At 44.3% G+C, this 23,492-nt stretch overlaps 1 protein-coding gene across 2 annotated transcripts in view; it reads left to right on the top strand.

Annotated features, from left to right (window-relative positions):
* LOC134825527 (sushi, von Willebrand factor type A, EGF and pentraxin domain-containing protein 1-like) overlaps nt 1–23,492 on the top strand; it is a 26,719-nt gene extending 3,227 nt beyond the window's left edge. Inside the window, exons 9-31 of one of the 2 annotated variants that reach the window (XM_063837758.1) lie at nt 186–714; nt 1,147–1,279; nt 1,629–1,734; nt 7,443–7,540; nt 7,811–8,165; nt 8,388–9,580; nt 9,723–9,802; nt 11,302–11,456; nt 11,728–11,914; nt 12,092–12,232; nt 12,848–12,906; nt 13,068–13,199; nt 13,575–13,781; nt 13,951–14,086; nt 17,508–17,801; nt 18,771–18,952; nt 20,631–20,758; nt 21,001–21,153; nt 21,518–21,694; nt 21,895–21,980; nt 22,196–22,280; nt 22,737–22,904; nt 23,169–23,492. In XM_063837758.1, the coding sequence (XP_063693828.1) occupies nt 186–714; nt 1,147–1,279; nt 1,629–1,734; nt 7,443–7,540; nt 7,811–8,165; nt 8,388–9,580; nt 9,723–9,802; nt 11,302–11,456; nt 11,728–11,914; nt 12,092–12,232; nt 12,848–12,906; nt 13,068–13,199; nt 13,575–13,781; nt 13,951–14,086; nt 17,508–17,801; nt 18,771–18,952; nt 20,631–20,758; nt 21,001–21,153; nt 21,518–21,694; nt 21,895–21,980; nt 22,196–22,280; nt 22,737–22,876 (4,756 nt within the window). In that variant the 3' untranslated portion in view covers nt 22,877–22,904; nt 23,169–23,492. Of the gene's footprint in view, nt 1–185; nt 715–1,146; nt 1,280–1,628; nt 1,735–7,442; nt 7,541–7,810; nt 8,166–8,387; nt 9,581–9,722; nt 9,803–11,301; nt 11,457–11,727; nt 11,915–12,091; nt 12,233–12,847; nt 12,907–13,067; nt 13,200–13,574; nt 13,782–13,950; nt 14,087–17,507; nt 17,802–18,770; nt 18,953–20,630; nt 20,759–21,000; nt 21,154–21,517; nt 21,695–21,894; nt 21,981–22,195; nt 22,281–22,736 lie in introns of both variants that reach the window. The other variant, XM_063837757.1, reaches the window with a different exon arrangement.

Raw genomic sequence — 23,492 nt, 5'->3', positions numbered from 1 at the left:
GAATGTAGGGGATATGTAGGGGGAATGTAGGGGGAATGACGAACATGTGTAGTACCAGCAATGTTCTGAATAATACTGTATCTAAAATTTGTTTTCACTTGTTTGTAAAGACCCGTTATCCCATAAAATGTCCAACACGATGCTTCTCCACTCCCCGGGTTGTAGTCTAACTTGATTCTCCCCAGGTCCTGGTCTAAACCAGTACCCAAGTGTACTCTGTACGAATGTGAGAAGAGGGGGGACCCAGAGAATGGTCAGATATCTAACAGCAACTACAATCTGTGTGGAGACCAGGTCACGTACACCTGCAACACGTGCTACCAGAGGACCTCAGGCTCCAACAGTGCGGAGTGTCTGCATGGAGGGGGCTGGAGTGAGCCTGAACCAATCTGCTCTATCAAAACCTGCCAGAAACCAGCTGTTCCTGGCAACACAGAGATAGCTCCTGATAAGGATTCCTACAACTGTGGTGAATATATCACGGTTAAATGTGATCCTTGCTTTGAGCTGGAAGCAGTTGATATCCACTGCACTGAGAATGCAGCAGGAGAGGTGGGGTGGGAGAGGGAGGTGCCCGGGTGTGGCATCAAGCAGTGCGAGCATCCCAGCTATCCCAAACTGGTTAATGTTACAGAGAACTTTGGACTAGGATATGGAGAGGATTTGTCGTTTATTGTGGAGGAGATTGATGGGATTATGTCTAAATTTAGTGCGGTAAGTGATTCTCATATATTTAATATTTTCTGATCTTAAAGTAATTTTTTAATTTTGTCAACTTCCAAATTACATTAAAAACTTAGCATGGTTCAACAAAGGTATGATTTTATAGCAGAAGAAAAGTCGAAGTGTTATAAGAGAAATTAAGTTACCAAAGGTATCAAATTATGGTGCCGTTATAAAGTAAGCAACCAATTCAAACACAGGATACCAAAATAGGTTATTCGGACAATAGTTTATGTCGGATCCTACCGTACGATTTTCTTGAAACTTTCCATTAAATATGGTGGTTATAGAACGGATAATCTGTGTAAGTTTGAGCGAGTTTCTATGTGCCAATTTTGAGATATCACATCAAACACAAGAAAATAGTGCTGTCGGACAGATGTCGTGTTACAAACACAGAATACCAAACTCACCTTCCTTCAGGCCCAGGCTGTGAAGACGTACAAGTGTGGCGACCCGGTCGAATACGAGTGTGATCAATGCTACAACCTCAAGGGTAACAAGACTGTGCAGTGCAAGGAAGATAAGACCTGGACTATTGCTCCTGTATGCGAGCGTAAGTCAAACACAAGGAAATATTTTGTTAGGATATATGTATAGCTCTTTGGTAAACTTGTGCAATACCTCTGCCTATATTTACTATATATTAATAAAGTATAATATATATCATATAATAAATATATAAATATATACTGTATTTACTACCAAAGTAAATGAAAGGAAATATTGTAGCTCTCTGAGTTTCTTACTCGCGAATATTGCCCCATCTGTGAGAATCAGATCACAAATCAATAAATATTTTACCTTAATGAATAACAACATTTACAAATATCCAATTCAGCATTCCAACTTGTTCCGAATCTAAACCACAGACTTCTGATTACTAACCACATTCTCCACAACAGTGAAGTTGTGCAATAAACCAGAGGAGCTAACAGACCATTTAGTTCTGAACCCAGTAAGAGAGATCTACTCCTGCAAGGAACCGATACAATATTCTTGTGATGACGAGTAAGTAGTTGTTTTTGTAACTTTTGGAGGTGATGTACTTTTGAGGGGTTATTTTGGGGGTGAAAAGTTGGGCCTGTAGGTCAGGCACGTAGCCTGCTGTAGGTTATATTGTTCAGAAGTGGTAAGATCTGGCGTTTCCATCATTTCAATAAAGTGATAAAGCTGTTGAGCAGTATAATTGTCCACATATTACAAGTAACCCGTTCATTCCAATAATCTGTAGTTATTGATTACTACAAGATATACAAGGAATACAAGGAATACAAGGAATACAAATTTCAAATCTTGAGTTACAACAGCAACTGTCAAGATAATAAAAACATAAAAACATTAATAAAATAACTCGTCCCTCCCCATAATAATAATACTAATATTAACAAATATAAGTGGAATTTGACTATATTAAAATTTACTAAACTCCCAGGTGCTGGGAGTTGGACGGTAATTCATTCCAATAATCTGTAGTTATTGATTACTAAACTCTCAGATGCTGGGAGTTGGACGGTAGTTCATTCCAATAACCTGTAGTTACTGATTACTAAACTCTCAGATGCTGGGAGTTGGACGGTAATTCATTCCAATAACCTGTAGTTACTGATTACTAAACTCTCAGATGCTGGGAGTTGGACGGTAATTCATTCCAATAATCTGTAGTTATTGATTACTAAACTCTCAGATGCTGGGAGTTGGACGGTAGTTCATTCCAATAATCTGTAGTTATTGATTACTAAACTCTCAGATGCTGGGAGTTGGACGGTAGTTCATTCCAATAACCTGTAGTTATTGATTACTAAACTCTCAGATGCTGGGAGTTGGACGGTAATTCATTCCAATAATCTGTAGTTATTGATTACTAAACTCTCAGATGCTGGGAGTTGGACGGTAGTTCATTCCAATAACCTGTAGTTATTGATTACTAAACTCTCAGATGCTGGGAGTTGGACGGTAGTTCATTCCAATAATCTGTAGTTATTGATTACTAAACTCTCAGATGCTGGGAGTTGGACGGTAGTTCATTCCAATAATCTGTAGTTATTGATTACTAAACTCTCAGATGCTGGGAGTTGGACGGTAGTTCATTCCAATAATCTGTAGTTATTGATTACTAAACTCTCAGATGCTGGGAGTTGGACGGTAGTTCATTCCAATAATCTGTAGTTATTGATTACTAAACTCTCAGATGCTGGGAGTTGGACGGTAATTCATTCCAATAACCTGTAGTTATTGATAACTAAACTCTCAGATGCTGGGAGTTGGACGGTAATTCATTCCAATAACCTGTAGTTATTGATTACTAAACCCCCAGATGCTGGGAGTTGGACGGTAATTCATTCCAATAATCTGTAGTTATTGATTACTAAACTCTCAGATGCTGGGAGTTGGACGGTAGTTCATTCCAATAATCTGTAGTTATTGATTACTAAACTCTCAGATGCTGGGAGTTGGACGGTAGTTCATTCCAATAATCTGTAGTTATTGATTACTAAACTCTCAGATGCTGGGAGTTGGACGGTAGTTCATTCTAATAATCTGTAGTTATTGATAACTAAACTCTCAGATGCTGGGAGTTGGACGGTAGTTCATTCCAATAATCTGTAGTTATTGATTACTAAACTCTCAGATGCTGGGAGTTGGACGGTAGTTCATTCTAATAATCTGTAGTTATTGATTACTAAACTCTCAGATGCTGGGAGTTGGACGGTAGTTCATTCCAATAATCTGTAGTTATTGATAACTAAACTCTCAGATGCTGGGAGTTGGACGGTAGTTCATTCCAATAATCTGTAGTTATTGATTACTAAACTCTCAGATGCTGGGAGTTGGACGGTAGTTCATTCCAATAATCTGTAGTTACTGATTACTAAACTCTCAGATGCTGGGAGTTGGACGGTAGCTCATTCCAATAATCTGTAGTTATTGATTACTAAACTCTCAGATGCTGGGAGATGGACGGTAGTTCATTCCAATAACCTGTAGTTATTTATTACAACACTCTCAGATGCTGGGAGTTGGACGGTAGTTCATTCCAATAATCTGTAGTTATTGATTACTAAACTCTCAGATGCTGGGAGTACAAGTAACCTTTTCATTCCAATAACCTGTAGTTATTGATTACTAAACTCTCAGATGCTGGGAGTTGGACGGTAGTTCATTCCAATAATCTGTAGTTATTGATTACTAAACTCTCAGATGCTGGGAGTTGGACGGTAGTTCATTCCAATAATCTGTAGTTATTGATTACTAAACTCTCAGATGTTGGGAGTTGGACGGTAGTTCATTCCAATAATCTGTAGTTATTGATTACTAAACTCTCAGATGCTGGGAGTTGGACGGTAGTTCATTCCAATAATCTGTAGTTATTGATTACTAAACTCTCAGATGCTGGGAGTTGGACGGTAGTTCATTCCAATAATCTGTAGTTATTGATTACTAAACTCTCAGATGCTGGGAGTTGGACGGTAGTTCATTCCAATAATCTGTAGTTATTGATTACTAAACTCTCAGATGCTGGGAGTTGGACGGTTCATTCCAATAATCTGTAGTTATTGATTACTAAACTCCCAGATGCTGGGAGTTGGACGGTTCATTCCAATAATCTGTAGTTATTGATTACTAAACTCTCAGATGCTGGGAGTTGGACGGTAGTTCATTCCAATAATCTGTAGTTATTGATTACTAAACTCTCAGATGCTGGGAGTTGGACGGTAGTTCATTCCAATAACCTGTAGTTATTGATTACTAAACTCTCAGATGCTGGGAGTTGGACGGTAGTTCATTCCAATAACCTGTAGTTATTGATTACTAAACTCTCAGATGCTGGGAGTTGGACGGTAGTTCATTCCAATAATCTGTAGTTATTGATTACTAAACTCTCAGATGCTGGGAGTTGGACGGTAGTTCATTCCAATAACCTGTAGTTATTGATTACTAAACTCTCAGATGCTGGGAGTTGGACGGTAGCTCATTCCAATAATCTGTAGTTATTGATTACTAAACTCTCAGATGCTGGGAGTTGGACGGTAGTTCATTCCAATAACCTGTAGTTATTGATTACTAAACTCTCAGATGCTGGGAGTTGGACGGTAGTTCATTCCAATAACCTGTAGTTATTGATTACTAAACTCTCAGATGCTGGGAGTTGGACGGTAGTTCATTCCAATAATCTGTAGTTATTGATTACTAAACTCTCAGATGCTGGGAGTTGGACGGTAGTTCATTCCAATAATCTGTAGTTATTGATTACTAAACTCTCAGATGCTGGGAGTTGGACGGTAGTTCATTCCAATAATCTGTAGTTATTGATTACTAAACTCTCAGATGCTGGGAGTTGGACGGTAGTTCATTCCAATAATCTGTAGTTATTGATTACTAAACTCTCAGATGCTGGGAGTTGGACGGTAGTTCATTCCAATAATCTGTAGTTATTGATTACTAAACTCTCAGATGCTGGGAGTTGGACGGTAGTTCATTCCAATAACCTGTAGTTATTGATTACTAAACTCTCAGATGCTGTGAGTTGGACGGTAGTTCATTCCAATAATCTGTAGTTATTGATTACTAAACTCTCAGATGCTGGGAGTTGGACGGTAGTTCATTCCAATAATCTGTAGTTACTGATTACTAAACTCTCAGATGCTGGGAGTTGGACGGTAGTTCATTCCAATAACCTGTAGTTATTGATTACTAAACTCTCAGATGCTGGGAGTTGGACGGTAGTTCATTCCAATAATCTGTAGTTATTGATTACTAAACTCTCAGATGCTGGGAGTTGGACGGTAGTTCATTCCAATAACCTGTAGTTATTGATTACTAAACTCCCAGATGCTGGGAGTTGGACGGTAGTTCATTCCAATAACCTGTAGTTATTGATTACTAAACTCTCAGATGCTGGGAGTTGGACGGTAGTTCATTCCAATAACCTGTAGTTATTGATTACTAAACTCTCAGATGCTGGGAGTTGGACGGTAGTTCATTCCAATAACCTGTAGTTATTGATTACTAAACTCTCAGATGCTGGGAGTTGGACGGTAGTTCATTCCAATAATCTGTAGTTATTGATTACTAAACTCTCAGATGCTGGGAGTTGGACGGTAGTTCATTCCAATAATCTGTAGTTATTGATTACTAAACTCTCAGATGCTGGGAGTTGGACGGTAGTTCATTCCAATAATCTGTAGTTATTGATTACTAAACTCTCAGATGCTGGGAGTTGGACGGTAGTTCATTCCAATAATCTGTAGTTATTGATTACTAAACTCTCAGATGCTGGGAGTTGGACGGTAGTTCATTCCAATAATCTGTAGTTATTGATTACTAAACTCTCAGATGCTGGGAGTTGGACGGTAGTTCATTCCAATAATCTGTAGTTATTGATTACTAAACTCTCAGATGCTGGGAGTTGGACGGTAGTTCAGATAATCTGTAGTTATTGATTACTAAACTCTCAGATGCTGGGAGTTGGACGGTAGTTCATTCCAATACTCTGTAGTTATTGATTACTAAACTCTCAGATGCTGGGAGTTGGACGGTAGTTCATTCCAATAACCTGTAGTTATTGATTACTAAACTCCCAGATGCTGGGAGTTGGACGGTAGTTCATTCCAATAACCTGTACTTATTGATTACTAAACTCTCAGATGCTGGGAGTTGGACGGTAGTTCATTCCAATAATCTGTAGTTATTGATTACTAAACTCTCAGATGCTGGGAGTTGGACGGTAGTTCATTCCAATAACCTGTAGTTATTGATTACTAAACTCTCAGATGCTGGGAGTTGGACGGTAGTTCATTCCAATAACCTGTAGTTATTGATTACTAAACTCTCAGATGCTGGGAGTTGGACGGTAGTTCATTCCAATAATCTGTAGTTATTGATTACTAAACTCTCAGATGCTGGGAGTTGGACGGTAGTTCATTCCAATAACCTGTAGTTATTGATTACTAAACTCCCAGATGCTGGGAGTTGGACGGTAGTTCATTCCAATAATCTGTAGTTATTGATTACTAAACTCTCAGATGCTGGGAGTTGGACGGTAGTTCATTCCAATAACCTGTAGTTATTGATTACTAAACTCTCAGGTGCTGGGAGTTGGACGGTAGTTCATTCCAATAATCTGTAGTTATTGATTACTAAACTCCCAGATGCTGGGAGTTGGACGGTAGTTCATTCCAATAATCTGTAGTTATTGATTACTAAACTCTCAGATGCTGGGAGTTGGACGGTAGTTCATTCCAATAATCTGTAGTTATTGATTACTAAACTCTCAGATGCTGGGAGTTGGACGGTAGTTCATTCCAATAACCAGTAGTTATTGATTACTAAACTCTCAGATGCTGGGAGTTGGACGGTAGTTCATTCCAATAACCAGTAGTTATTGATTACTAAACTCTCAGATGCTGGGAGTTGGACGGTAGTTCATTCCAATAACCTGTAGTTATTGATTACTAAACTCTCAGATGCTGGGAGTTGGACGGTAGTTCATTCCAATAACCTGTAGTTATTGATTACTAAACTCCCAGATGCTGGGAGTTGGACGGTAGTTCATTCCAATAACCTGTAGTTATTGATTACTAAACTCTCAGATGCTGGGAGTTGGACGGTAGTTCATTCCAATAATCTGTAGTTATTGATAACTAAACTCTCAGATGCTGGGAGTTGGACGGTAGTTCATTCCAATAATCTGTAGTTATTGATTACTAAACTCCCAGATGCTGGGAGTTGGACGGAAGTTCAGAGAGATCCTGTAAGCCAGTTAGTGGGACTAACGAAACATCTTGGTTCCCTGCTGATCCTCCTACTTGCTTCAGTAAGTTTAGATTATAGGCAGTTCTTGTGAGATCTCTAGACATTCCTGTAAACCCCTGTAAGCCTGTAAACATCCAGGTGTCTAAAATGATACAAATATATAAATTAACCAGAGAAACAAAAACAGTTGACGTGGTAGCAATCAACATCTAAACCCAAATGTGTGCCAACAATAAATATTTCAGTCCTGGAGTGCCTCCTCCCATTGTTATCCGACCCTCTAGTCTCCCACGGTCCCTCCTTCTCCTGCGGCTAACAATAAATATTTCAGTCCTGGAGTGCCTCCCCCCAATGCTATCCGACCCTCTAGTCTCCCACGGTCCCTCCTTCTCCTGCGGCTCCACTATCCAGTTCTCCTGCCCCTCCTGTTTCAAGTTGAGTGGAGCAGCCTCAGCCAGGTGTACAGTGGACGAGGAATGGCAGTTTGATGGGGACCAGCCCGAGTGTGTGCCGGTGTGCTGCCCCGCTATATCGGAGATAAGAAGTGGGGACCCCACCTACGATGTGGTGATCATGACTTACAATTACACAAGTGTAGGGGACGAGGAACAGCGGGAAGTTTGCGGAGGGGATCACGTGTGTCAGAGGGTGGATGTTGCGTGCCAGGAGTGCTATGAGTATAACAGGTAACTCATCTTGATGGAATATCACACTTTTGCTTACACTTAGTTCTGACATAGTAGTAGTAGTTAGTTATATATTAGTTGACAAAACTTTGCAGTTGGATAATGGATACTGGACAGATTTCGATTCTGAACTTGGACCCTATGATTAACGTTTCAATACTATGATATTATATTTATCACCCTGTTGAAGTGTTCACTTGTTTAACTCCCTATTTTCCCCAGTGGAGAGGAGCACTACGAGACAGCACCACGAAGAGAGTGTCAGCACCCAGGGACCTGGACTAACCAGGACGAGGTGTGCTCCAGGAAGTCCTGTCCAGCTAGAACCCCTGACCCCTCTCAACACATTAGATACACAGACACCTCAATGGAGTCTGCTGTGCTGTGCGGGAAGGAGGTGGAGCTGGAGTGTAAGGAATGTTACGAAGCACTGGATGGGGAGCTGACCCACACCTGTCTCCCCAACAAACAGTGGTCTGCTAACATCCCAACCTGTTCTCTAAAAGAGTGCAGTGAGCTCCCCTTTGTGGACACTCAGTGCTCCTTTCCCGGGGAACACATCACCTGTGGTAGCACTCGCCAGTTGGAGTGCGAGGAGTGTTTCTACACTGATAAGTGTAGAGAGGGTGACTCTAGGGACACTGCTGTCCGCTGCAACATGGCTAGGGAGTGGGAGTGGAAGACTCAGGAACCTGTAGTCAATGTTAAGAAGTGTGAACCTCCGCAAGAATTCGACCACGCCTCGTTCGTGACAGATGGGAGTGATTACCAGTGTGGCCGGCTTATCAGATACGAGTGTGATGAGTGCTACGAGATGGAGGATCCTGGAGACTGCAACTGTGCTGAGGTGGAGTGCAAGGGAACCCACCCCACTGACTGCACCAAGGGGTCCTGGCAAGGCAAGTTCCCCACCTGTCTCCCCAAGGTATGTGAACCTCTGGAACTGCCAGAACACGCCCACGTGGTAATCAGCAACACGGGGTGTAACCAAGCTACACAGTTTGAGTGTAACACCGGCTACGAGCTGGTAACTGGTGACCTCACCAGAACATGCAGCAACACCAAAGAGTGGTCTGGCTCGGAAGCAGTCTGTAGGATCCGGAACTGCACTCAGCTGCAAGCACCAGATGAGGGGTACCTCTCCACCCCAGACCACCACTACGGGACTGTAGTCACCTTCTCCTGTAACTCCTGCTACAAGTTCCCTAACTCTATGACTGATCCTGCCATCTTGAAGACCAGCTCTGTGTACCCCAGGTACCACATCCTAGCCTGTGAGGAGCATGGTAACTGGAACGGGAGTGAGCCTGTCTGTCAGAGAAAGTACTGTGGGAAACCAGAGATTCCAGGAAATGCAGACATTAACTCCACTGAGTTTCACTGTGGTGACCACATTGAATATACTTGTAACGAAGGTAAGATAAAAAATAGCAAGGGTATAAGTGGCAGTAGTGTATAACTCGTTTATTTCGGGGTTTCATATTGATTTCATATCGCACGTCAGCTGAATCGAAGCTGTGTCAGCAACTAAATCTTATTTAATAATAACTTACGCAGGTTACTTCCACTCAAGTGGGGACAGTGTGAGGGGCTGTGGTACCGATCAGACCTGGGACGGAGAGGACTTCCAGTGTCAGGTGAGGGGTCACGTGGTGTAAATACTCACTCCCTCACTCCCTCACTCCCTCACTCCCCCACTCCCCCACTCCCTCACTCCCTCACTCCCTCACTCCCTCACTCCCTCACTCCCTCACTCCCTCACTCCCTCACTCCCTCACTCCCTCACTCCCTCACTCACTCCCTCACTCCCTCACTCCCTCACTCCCTCACTCCCTCACTCCCTCACTCCCTCACTCCCTCACTCCCTCACTCCCTCACTCCCTCACTCCCTCACTCCCTCACTCCCTCACTCCCTCACTCCCTCACTCCCTCACTCCCTCACTCCCTCACTCCCTCACTCCCTCACTCCCTCACTCCCTCACTCCCTCACTCCCTCACTCCCTCACTCCCTCACTCCCTCACTCCCTCACTCCCTCACTCCCTCACTCCCTCACTCCCTCACTCCCTCACTCCCTCACTCCCTCACTCCCTCACTCCCTCACTCCCTCACTCCCTCACTCCCTCACTCCCTCACTCCCTCACTCCCTCACTCCCTCACTCCCTCACTCCCTCACTCCCTCACTCCCTCACTCCCTCACTCCCTCACTCCCTCACTCCCTCACTCCCTCACTCCCTCACTCCCTCACTCCCTCACTCCCTCACTCCCTCACTCCCTCACTCCCTCACTCCCTCACTCCCTCAGTCCCTCACTCCCTCACTCCCTCACTCCCTCACTCCCTCACTCCCTCACTCCCTCACTCCCTCACTCCCTCACTCCCTCACTCCCTCACTCCCTCACTCCCTCACTCCCTCACTCCCTCACTCCCTCACTCCCTCACTCCCTCACTCCCTCACTCCCTCACTCCCTCACTCCCTCACTCCCTCACTCCCTCACTCCCTCACTCCCTCACTCCCTCACTCCCTCACTCCCTCACTCCCTCACTCCCTCACTCCCTCACTCCCTCACTCCCTCACTCCCTCACTCCCTCACTCCCTCACTCCCTCACTCCCTCACTCCCTCACTCCCTCACTCCCTCACTCCCTCACTCCCTCACTCCCTCACTCCCTCACTCCCTCACTCCCTCACTCCCTCACTCCCTCACTCCCTCACTCCCTCACTTCCTCACTCCCTCACTCCCTCACTCCCTCACTCCCTCACTCCCTCACTCCCTCACTCCCTCACTCCCTCACTCCTTCACTCCCTCACTCCTTCACTCCCTCACTCCTTCACTCCCTCACTCCTTCACTCCCTCACTCCCTCACTCCCTCACTCCCTCACTCCCTCACTCCTTCACTCCCTCACTCCTTCACTCCCTCACTCCTTCACTCCCTCACTCCCTCACTCCCTCACTCCCTCACTCCCTCACTCCTTCACTCCCTCACTCCCTCACTCCTTCACTCCCTCACTCCTTCACTCCCTCACTCCCCTCACTCCCTCACTCCCCTCACTCCCTCACTCCCCTCACTCCCTCACTCCCTCACTCCCTCACTCCCTCACTCCCTCACTCCCTCACTCCCTCACTCCCTCCTTTTACAGGTAAAGACCTGCAACACCCCCCGAGAAGTCCAGAACGGCAAGTACTCCCCTGTATTAGAGGAGGAGGAGGAGTATGTGTATATGAGCAGTGTTACTTACGACTGTGATTATTGTCACCAGGCAAAGGAGGAGCTTACTTTTACCTGCACTGATAAGTTAGTAGTTTGGGGAATACTCGCTTTTTTAGGGGAATAGTGGCTTCTTTCGGTAGTTTTTAAATCGTGGTTTTGATTGAAAATATGCTCATTGCTTAAAAAAACTCACTCACTAAAACACTTAACCTACACCACAAATCATGAAACAGTTAAAATTTTCAGCGACAAGCGGAACCCATCCGCAAACACACAAACTAACCAATCAGAGCACAGTATTCACACCACGTGACACAAACTAACCAATCAGAGCACAGTAAAACAAACTTTTCAGCGACAAGCGGAACCCGTCTGGCTTGTGGGAACCAACAGAGCTTCCCACGTGTAACAGGATACAATGTCCTAAAGTAACAGCAGGCCCCAACAGTAAACTCATTCCAATCCGTAACAAAGTTTGCTACGGACCCAGATTGGAACGAACTTGCTACACACTTTCTGAATTTGACTGCAGTCAACATTTGGTAGGGTTTATATTTTGATATGTAGCTGAGGTTTTGACTTTTCATTTTAATTTCATTTAATTTTGAACATTTATATATCTCGATGATTTGACTTTTAGAGGAATCGATTTGATGGAGCGTAGAATTGTTCTTAGATTATACATAGTTAGATCCAGCGTTGTAACTACTTGCTCTCAGGAAGTTCAATGTGACGAAGGTTACCAGGTAAGAGGGAGAGTGAAGTCCCTGTTCTGTCAAAGCAATTCTCAGTGGAATAGTGAAGTACCACAGTGCCAGAAGAAGTGCTGCCCTCGGAGACAACTCCTCCTCAATGGACAGGTGGGTAACCCTGTGTTAGTTCCTTGTGTCACGTGGTGTGAATACTGTGCTCTGATTGGTTGGTTTGTGTCACGTGGTGTGAATACTGTGCTCTGATTGGTTGGTTTGTGTTACGTGGTGTAAATACTGTGCTCTGATTGGTTGGTTTGTGTCACGTGGTGTAAATACTGTGGTCTGATTGGTTGGTTTGTGTCACGTGGTGTGAATACTGTGCTCTGATTGGTTAGTTTGTGTCAAGTGGGGTAAATACTGTGCTCTGATTGGTTAGTTTGTGTTAAGTGGGGTGAATACTGTGTTCTGATTGGTTGATTTGTGTCACGTGGTCTTAATACTGTGCTCTGATTGGTTAGTTTGTGTCACGTGGTGTGAATACTGTGCTCTGATTGGTTGGTTTGTGTCACGTGGTGTAAATACTGTGCTCTGATTGGTTGGTTTGTGTCACGTGGTACTAATACTGTGCTCTGATTGGTTGGTTTGTGCCACGTGGTGTGAATACTGTGGTCTGATTGGTTGGTTTGTGTCACGTGGTACTAATACTGTGATCTGATTGGTTGGTTTGTGTCACGTGGTGGATATACTGTTTTGTGATAAGCTTGTAATTTTAAATCCTCGCAGGTAGAAGAGCTGGATGATACTCAGTGTTATGGGGATCGGGTGAGAGTCAAGTGTGATAGGTGAGTTATTCATGAAGTATTCCTGAAGTAATCCTGGTGATACTTTTAACACAGAGTTGTGGAACACAACAAGAAAATTGAAAATAATCTTGTGCGAGGGTAACTATTTTCAAAAAGTCAACAATATAATATTCTTAATAAAACCACTGTAACTCCCTCAGTTGCTACGAGATGCATACTCCATATAACGGAGTTAGTCCAGGATCCTCGGACCACACCTGCCAAGCAGATGGGACATGGTCAGAGGAGCTACCTTACTGCAAGCTCATTAAGTGTGATATCATCAAGTTCAGGTGCACCGTGCATGTCACATGTTTGTTCTATATTTCATATTAGATGTTTTATAATCATGATGCCAAAATCAAACAAGTTGTTCGCCTTGCAGCTAACCTGATGACGTCACTACTCCTGGTGACGTCACTACTCCTGGTGACGTCACTACTCCTGGTGACGTCACTACTCCTGATGACGTCACTACTCCTGGTGACGTCACTACTCCTGGTGACGTCACTACTCCTGGTGACGTCACTACTCCTGGTGACGTCACTACTCCTGGTGACGTCACTACTCCTGGTGACGTCACTACTCCTGGTGACGTCACTACTCCTGGTGACGTCACTACTCCTGATGACGTCACTACTACTGCAGCTAACTGTCTCTCTCCTCAGTAACGGTAACTACAGCGACAACAGCTACTCAGGCTACTGCGGCAGCACGAGAACGTTCCAGTGTTACTCCGGCTACACTCTCACCGGACCCACTAGTCTTACTTGTCAGGAGAATGGAAAGTGGTCCGGCTCTCCACCCACCTGCCAACCTAACCCTTGTTCGGCTTATGAGCTGGACATTAAAAACGGAGACTACTATATTATCAGGTGCGAGAAAGAACTTTGTCAATAGTTTAGATTTGAATTTGGAGCCACAAGGCCAAGGGTGATTTTCAAATGTTTCTCCAAATTTTTGAGACAGGGAATATATTATACAATTATGTATATATTGTTTGAATAATTTTTATCTATGAGTATTGCTGAAATATATTCTCAGCACCCCCAATAGTGACAACATGGACCCCTCCATGCTGCCTACCCCGGAGCCTATGAAGAGGGACTCCTACCCTCTACATACGTTGATATATTATGAATGTAAAGATGGGTACGAGTTAGTGGGGAGAGAAGAAACGGTTTGTAGCTTCCCGTCTTCTATTGTATAATTTGGCACTATCCGTCGCGGAGTCGAGTCCGCGGCGGAGCCGCCGGACTCCAGGCGGACTCCGAGCGGACTCCGGCGAAGCCGCCGGACTCCGAGCGGACTCCGGCGGTGCTCCGCCAAAATGTATTTACAGTGGACTCGAGTACATTTTGGCGGACTCCGAGCGGAGCCGAGCGGACTCCGAGCGGACTTTAAAGTCCGCCGCGGACTCCGAGCGGCTCCGCGGCGGCTCGGCGGAGTGTCCGCCGCGGACTAAGCCACTAGGCGGACTCCGGTCCGCCGCGGACTCCGGCGGAGTGCTTGGCGGACTCCGCCGGACCTCTCCGCCAGACTTGAATCCGGCGGAGTCCGGCGGAGCTTGGCGGAGTCCGCCAGCTCGGCGGACTCCGCTCGGAGTCCGCCGGACTCCAACAGAGTCCACTGACTTCCGACCTCCGTCTTCCGACCCTCGGCTAAATTTGTCACGTGACATACAACATAGCATTTTGCAATATTGTGGTCAGATGAAAAGGTCGCTAGTGATAAAAATCGCTATAAACCTTAACCATTACCCTCACAATGTCAATAGTGTACAACTCTAGTCCTAACTTTGACCCTATAATGTATAAACGTTGACCCTAACCCTCCACCAAACCGTCCGCAGCAAAATATCAATGTCATTGACTGGTCACGTGACCAAAACAATTTTTGTCATATTATCTCATAATATGGGGAAGCGTTTTTAGCAAGCAAAAATACGTCGACTATCACAGGACGACGCCAGCCAGCACTCTCTACGCTCTTCGAGCTCCGATCGTCCTGTGACGAAGTAAGGACGAAGCCTGAGGTCCTCAGGTAACATCGACCACCGATTGAAAATTCAAAGATTTTTTTACCTGGGGACCCCAGGCTATTATGTTCATAAATAAAGATTTGGCGGAATGACAGGCTGAGCGCGGCCCAGTAAAGATTTTTTGACATAAAGGTCAAATGTAAAACTAAAATCTTGATGTTGATTGATTGACGACGTCAATTTTTGAGCACAGCGCGAGCGCATATTGCGGAAAAGGACCGCGTAGCTAGTCAAGATGTTGATAAATATTTGGCTTGTGGCGCGATGTGTTGCTCTAACTATAGCCCTCTCGCTTGCAGTAGCGCGCGACCGCCGGAGGCGGAAATGACCTGGTTAGCTAGGTAAACGCGATGTGCCTTGTAGGATGAAATCCTACTAGCTGACGCCATTCGCAGCTGTGCTGCTCGCTGTACGTCAGCGATCGAAATTTATACGCGTATCCCCCGTTAAGATGTGCCACTCGACGCGCCACACAATTTTTTTCGTTGCTCGTCGCACGTCGACGAACAACGAAGCTCGTTGCGACGCGCCGCGCAATGAGCTGCCAGACTAGGACATCGTCCTGGTCCAACAAATTTTGGATGATGATTAATCACTCTACACTCGACTGTCACGTGACTTTTTCAACCCGTTCTCTAGCTGGTTCTGAACGACTTTTCGAAACCCTAACCCTCTAATCTGATCCCAACCCTAACCCTAACCCTATCCTTAACAAAAACATATGCTGAAACCCTAACCCTAATGAGAAATTAAATTAACTTCCTTATACGGTCATATCACGTGATCGAGACAGTTTTTCGCCAATATCTCGTCAGGGGAGCATTTTAACCCTATGTCATGGAGGGTGATTCGGAATCAGCGTCCGAAAATACATCGATTGAAGTTGGTTACAACCGTCGGGGGCCCTTTTAGAACAATCTCGAAGATCGACTGTAGAGTGATTTAGCACGATCGAAATTTTGGCGAGCGATTTTCTCCAAAAATTTAATGAGGGCGTCGACGTGCGACGAGCAACGAGAAAAATTGCGTGGCGCGTCGGGTGGCACATCTTAACGGATGATACGCGTATAAATTTCGATCGCTGACGTACAGCGAACATCACAGCTGCGAGTGGCGTCAGCTAGTAGGATTTTATCCTACAATGCAAGGCACATCGCGTTCATTTAGCTAACCAGGTGCTTTCGCGCCGCTGCGGGCGCGCTTGTTCCACAAGTCATTTCCGGCGGTCGCGCGCTACTGCAAGCGAGAGGGCTATAGTTAGAGCAACACATCGCGCCACAAGCCAAATATTTATCAACATCTTGACTAGCTACGCGGTCCTTTTCCGCATGCGCTCGCGCTGTGCTCAAAAATTGACGTCGTCAATCAATCAGCATCAAGATTTTAGTTTTACATTTGACCTTTATGTCAAAAAATCTTTGAATTTTCAATCGGTGGTCAATGTTACCTGAGGACCTCAGGCTTCGTCCTTACTTCGTCACAGGACGATCGGAGCTCGAAGAGCGTAGAGAGTGCTGGCTGGCGTCGTCCTGTGATGGTCGACGTATTTTTGCTTGACCATTGTTAATGATCTGGCCCGGCGCGCGCTACTTCGTAGCTCGTGCCGTCGAGAAGAAAGCGGCGCGCGCTACTTCGAAGAAATTTAGACGAGTAACATCCGTCAAATTTTTGCTTGCTGGGATCCGGCCGAATGACGCCACATGCAACGTGTAGGGTAAAACTAAAAACGCTTCCCCATATGAGATAATATGACAAAAATTGTTTTGGTCACGTGACCAGTCAATGACATTGATATTTCGCTGCGGACGGTTTGGTGGAGGGTTAGGGTCAACGTTTATACATTATAGGGTCAAAGTTAGGACTAGAGTTGTACACTATTGACATTGTGAGGGTAATGGTTAAGGTTTATCACTAGCGACCTTTTCATCTGACCACAATATTGCAAAATTCTATGTTGTATGTCACGTGACAAATTTAGCCGAGGGTCGGAAGACGGAAGTCGGAAGTCAGTGGACTCTGTTGGAGTCCGGCGGACTCCGAGCGGAGTCCGCCGAGCTGGCGGACTCCGCCAAGCTCCGCCGGACTCCGCCGGATTCAAGTCTGGCGGAGAGGTCCGGCGGAGTCCGCCAAGCACTCCGCCGGAGTCCGCGGCGGACCGGAGTCCGCCTAGTGGCTTAGTCCGCGGCGGACACTCCACCGAGCCGCCGCGGAGCCGCTCGGAGTCCGCGGCGGACTTTAAAGTCCGCTCGGAGTCCGCTCGGCTCCGCTCGGAGTCCGCCAAAATGTACTCGAGTCCACTGTAAATACATTTTGGCGGAGCACCGCCGGAGTCCGCTCGGAGTCCGGCGGCTCCGCCGGAGTCCGCTCGGAGTCCGCTCGAAGTCCGGCGGCTCCGCCGCGGACTCGACTCCGCGACGGATAGTGCCTATAATTTGAGTTATATATCGACCGTTACACAAACTACTATAATAACCTAATCAGATGTTATACCTATTACTCAGCTCTATTACAAGCAAGCGATATCATTATTAATAAAGTAATAAGTATGTGCTCCCTACAGGTTTGTATGGAGGATGGTTCCTGGTCAGACTCCCCACCACGGTGCTCGAGAGAGACCTGCGAGGCACCCACCCAACCTGATAACGGAACAGTGTCTTATAACAGCAGCTCCCTCAAGGAGGGCGGGGTAGCTTCCTACAGTTGTGATACCTGTTACAGTCTGGAGGGTTACAGAGACCTGACGTGTTATGATGGGGAGTGGTTGCCACAGCAACCCCCCACTTGTAGGGAGAATGTGTGCTACCCTCCTGGTGAGGAGCCAAACAGTTACATTATCGGATATGACTCTACAAAGGTGAGAATGTTTGTATTGTAGGGCCTCTCATGAATCGTGATGCTTCTTATATTGGCATTGATTCATAACAATCGCAAATAAAAGTAGCACTGCATAAAGTTTAATTTTGAACTTAAATCTAAGCATATAAATATATATCCACCAGCGTGCGCTTTTTCGCATAGCGGGCTCTCACCAGCCCGCTGTCAAAGGGCCCGATATCTCTACAGCCCGCTCATGATATAGCCCGCTAACAAGTGACATTTAATTTGACCAGTAGCAATATAGCCCGGAGTTCTCTAAAATATTTTCAGTTTCTGTATCGTCTCCATGTGAAATTCCTTATTACACTGACTATATATACATTTTATTTTTGTGTCCGGTAGGGCTGCTCATGCAGCTCGTGAGCAGATGACATGATACTTTGATTTATATCAACGTTATTATAACACACTACATAATACACATCAGCACTATAATCCCCCTATATTATTGATATTCATCGTCACTGACATTACATTCATTATTCCCACGGCCCAGGAATACAGTGCATCTCCAGCCCCTATATACGACACAGCCCTTTATGATTGGCTTACATTGAACACGTAACGTGTTACCATGGTTACAACAATTAGTGGCGACCTTTTCTAGAGTTGACTTTTATACAAGCTCCATTGTTTATTTATAAAATTATATATTAACTGTAATACGCCCGCTGGTGGATATAATCCACATCACCTCGACCCGCGGGCGGAAAAATCGTATAGCACTCGGGCCCGATGGGCCCTCCGTGCTATACGAAAATATGTCCTCCTCGGGCTAGCGCCCTCGGGGACATATGAAATATTGCACGCGCGTGCGCGTGCAATATTTTGTTCCGCCCGCGAGTCTCCGGTGATATGTATATATATATTTAACAACAGAATTGTTTTACCTACCTCTTTACTAGACCATTCGGATCAGCCAGAGTTTGTGACCCCCGTTTCCCAGGCAACATACTCGTGTGGTGATACAGTAGAGTACGCCTGTGAGGAGCTGCACAACCTGCACGGGGCAAGGATCAGGACCTGTGACGAGGAGGGGAGATGGTCAGGGTCCGCTCCTGTGTGTGCGGACATTCAGTGTCCTTCGATAGATACTCCTGAGAACGGGGGCATGAGACAGGCTATCGGGTTAGTTTAGTCCTTTTATTATTGGAACTTTCATATCATTACCACGATGTAAACTTGATGATATCCCGACTATTGAGCAGAGGACTGTTGAGCGTAGGACTGTAGGTCGGTGAAGGTCGGAAGTATGACTCTAGAGCGGTGTCAAATCGCCAGGGTAGGACTCTAGAGCGGCCGCCCTTATAGATCTCACAACATGAGGACTTTAGAGCGGTACGATCCTAAAATGAGGACTGTAGAGCGGTGGACTGTTGAGCGGTGGACTGTAGGCCGGTGAAGGTCGGAAGTAGGACTGTAGAGCGGCCCTCCCTTATAGATCCCATAACATGAGGACTCTAGAGCGGTACCCTCCTATAACATGAGGACTCTATAGCGGTTGAAAATTTGAAGATTGAACACTCAACGAAGCTAAGTTATACATTGTAACTCGTGATTGATTATGGTCATGACATTCTAGGATGATAACTTTATTAAAGAGTCATGGATTTAATGAACATTTTCATCATAAATATTTCATTACTAATATTATAGTGTAACTTAATTTAAGATTATTGGTCGGTCTCAAAGTCTTCCAAAAAATTTGAATATTGAATAAATAATCCTGGACCAGGCAAAATTCCAGCTCACAATGGGAGGTCCGCTTAGTTTCTCGCTGTAATCCGAATTATATGGTCCTAAATAACACTAATTACTCGGGTACACTTTTTCACCAGTGCCCGGGCATTTCTCGGAATCACGCCCTTTTTGACCGCACCCATATCGCGACCCCCACTATAAATTATCTCGGCTTCTGATTGAGATACAGACCTCAGGCATGAACCAAAATGTGCCTAAGATGCATGTTTATATTAGTGCTATGAAGGCCTAAGAGAGGCCTAAGAGACTTAGTTTTTGAGAAATCGCCAAAAATCCGATTTTACTATATTAGCAGGACCTCGCAAGCAACAATTATCACACTTATTTCAAAATATCTCCGCTTCTGATTGGAGCTAAGCGCTCATATTGTAGGTAAATACCGAAAACACGTTTTACATTTTTGAGTAGCAGGGGAATATTTCAATCATTTGGAAGACGTTGAGACCGACCAATAATCTTAAATTAAGTTACACTATAATATTAGTAATGAAATATTTATAATAAGTAAATGAAAATGTTCATTAACTCCATGACTCTTTAATAAAGTTATCATCCTAGAATGTCATGACCATAATCAATCACGAGTTACAATGTATAACTTAGCTTCGTTGAGTGTTCAATCTTCAAATTTTCAACCGCTATAGAGTCCTCATGTTATAGGAGGGTACCGCTCTAGAGTCCTCATGTTATGGGATCTATAAGGGAGGGCCGCTCTACAGTCCTACTTCCGACCTTCACCGGCCTACAGTCCACCGCTCAACAGTCCACCGCTCTACAGTCCTCATTTTAGGATCGTACCGCTCTAAAGTCCTCATGTTGTGAGATCTATAAGGGCGGCCGCTCTAGAGTCCTACCCTGGCGATTTGACACCGCTCTACAGTCCTACTTCCGACCTTCACCGACCTACAGTCCTACGCTCAACAGTCCACCGCTCAATAGTCCTGCTCCCGATATCCCTCCCTCACTCCTCAGGTCGAACTACTTGGAGTTCTGGTAAAAATAAATCCTTGTGTTTGAAATCAGATAACAGATAACCCTCCCTCAGGTCTAACTACCTGGAGTTCTCGTGCAACAAGGGGTACCAACAAAGTGGGGATAGTTACTTGCTCTGTGTTAAGGGACAGTGGCAGGGTGTGGAGCCAACTTGTAGTAAACAAGTCTGCGGGGATCCTGGTTAGTTGATAAGTAAAGCTTGAGCGCGGCTTTTAGTATTATAACTGCGGGGATCCTGGTTAGTTTATAAGTGCGAGCGCGGCTTTTGGTATTATAAGTAATAGTATTAGTGAATAAATCTTAAATTAGTAAATCTTGCGGCGGGCTCGAAATAACATAATTAATTGAAAAATGTGGTATCTAAATAACTGTATTAATTAATTAATTAAGTCATAAACTATAAAGAAGTGTTACATTAACAGGTGTACCTGACTGGGGAATGAGAGAGGGCGACAGTTTCGAGTACCAAGACACTGTGAGTTACAAGTGCCAGGACGGCTATCAGATGAGGGGGGCCAAGACCATCACGTGCACTCACAAGGGAGAGTGGGACTATGCGCCTCCCTACTGTGTCTGTAAGTTGAAACTTTTATTGTAAATCTTATATATTGGCATTTCAATCAACTTGATCATTTGTTACCTCAATATAGAAAAAATAATCTGAAATGCGCAGCCTAATTGAAAGAGAAGGACTATCACTATCAGTATCACCACCATTACTCTAACACTTTACTAACACTTTATTAACACTTTACTAACACTTTACTAACACTTTACTAACACTTTACTAACACTTTACTAACACTTTACTAACACTTTACTAACACTTTACTAATACTTTACTAACACTTTACTAACACTTTACTAACACTTCACTAACACTTTACTAACACTTAACTAACACTTTACTAACACTTTACTAACACTATATTACTCCAGGTGACGAATGCCCCCGGTTAAATCAACCCACTAACGGATACATAGTCTCTACGGACTCCAACTCGTACGAATCATTTGTAGAGTACGTATGTTACCCTGGTTACGAGGTGGTGGGTGAAGCTACTAGGCACTGTCTTGCTTCGGGGGTCTGGAGTGGAGACGAGCCTCTTTGTAAACGTACGTGTCTTATTTAGTTCAGTACTTTCAGCCGTCAAATAAACTTAAATCTTATTAGTTATTTAATATTTAGTTCAGTACTTTGGTACTTATTTAGTTCAGTACTTTCAGCCAATAAATACTTAGTACTTCGTAATGCTATTATCACTTTTGAGTAACAGTCCTCTGAGAATTATAGGTAACCAGGTTGATGTTTTCAGGACTGAACTGCACGCAGAACTTCAGAGTACCCGAGGGAGGCCGGATCCACTCGAGCACTGGTCACAGTTTCCAGGATATTGTAGAGGTTTGCTTGTTATTAGTTTGCTTAGGAATGGGAAATGTACCCGTATCCGTGTACTGTAGTGATTACAGTCTGCACACAGATTACAGTCTGTAGAGTTCTCTGCATTTAGAGAGTAGGAAATGAAGATAACAGTTATATATAAGTGGTTAATTATGTATAATTATGTATAATTATATATAAGTGGTTCCCCAGCCAACCCCCTATTCCACTGTCAGGTGAAGTGTCCTAATCTGAAAGGAGGGTGGATCACAAAGTGTCAAGAAGACGGACTCTGGTCAGGTGACCTACCTGAGAGATGTGGTGAGTAAACCAGCCTAGTGGCCAGATATTATCAAATACAGCCTAGTGGCCAGATATTATCAAATACAGCCTAGTGGCCAGATATTATCAAATACAAGTTATAAACCAGGGATAATTAAACACAACCCAATTATAATCTTTCCCTAAAATTATAAACCTCAATGTCAAACTTCACTGTAGAAAAAAAAAACTTCATTGTAGATTCTGCCAAATATCTCTTGTTGAAGAGATAGTAGAGAAGTAGAGACAGTGATAAGAAGCTTGTTATATCTACACTAGTAGTGTAACTATGGTAACTAGTAGTGTAACTATGGTAACTAGTAGTGTAGCTATGGTAACTAGTAGTGTAGCTATGGTAACAACAGTGTCACAGTGTTACATCTACTCTGATTAAACTGAAGATAGAAACTAAGTTGCTTACTCTTACTAAACTAACACGTGACCCCTCCCCTCCAGACTGCCGGAAGGAAGTCCGGAAGATCCCAGTAAAGCGGCAGATAAAGAAACCAGCCTCGTGTATCCTGGGTACTTGTACACCGGAGACTGTGTGGTCTGTAACAGTGTGGGAGGATAGGGAGTACTCCGTGTGCGACTGAGAGTGTCACAGTGTCACAGTGTCACAGTGTCACAGTGTCACAGTGTCACAGTGTCACAGTGTCACAGTGTCACAGTGTCACAGTGTCACAGTGTCACAGTGTCACAGTTTCACAGTTTCACAGTGTCACAGTGTCACAGTGTCACAGTGACACAGTTTCACAGTTTCACAGTGTCACAGTGTCACAGTGTCACAGTGTCACAGTGTCACAGTGTCACAGTGTCACAGTTTCACAGTTTCACAGTGTCACAGTGTCACAGTGTCACAGTGTCACAGTGTCACAGTGTCACAAGGACATGATATACTTGCTCCTCAATTTGAAATGATAGATTTTCAAATCATAGTGACTTGAATCATAAATTTACCTTTGTTAAACTTTGATGTAATTCTAATTTTATGTTTGACAATATACAAGAGCTGAATGATAATGAGACAAATTAATAGTGCGAAAAACTGAAACTAAAAACAGTAAAAAAATTATTTTAGATTCTTTACATGAGGATGATTATTGATTGTTCAAAATTTCATTTTGTAATTAATAAATTGTCGATTTGCGTTAAATCAAATTAATTGAATCATGTGATAAATTAATTAACTTTTAAGTTTATTTCATTTAA

Source organism: Bolinopsis microptera, chromosome 13, assembly GCF_026151205.1.
Source record: "Bolinopsis microptera isolate Bmic1 chromosome 13, MBARI_Bmic_1.0, whole genome shotgun sequence".
Classification (NCBI taxonomy): domain Eukaryota; kingdom Metazoa; phylum Ctenophora; class Tentaculata; order Lobata; family Bolinopsidae; genus Bolinopsis; species Bolinopsis microptera.
The sequence above is the reverse complement of the archived record's forward strand: the minus strand, read 5'-3'. Positions and strand labels throughout refer to the sequence as shown.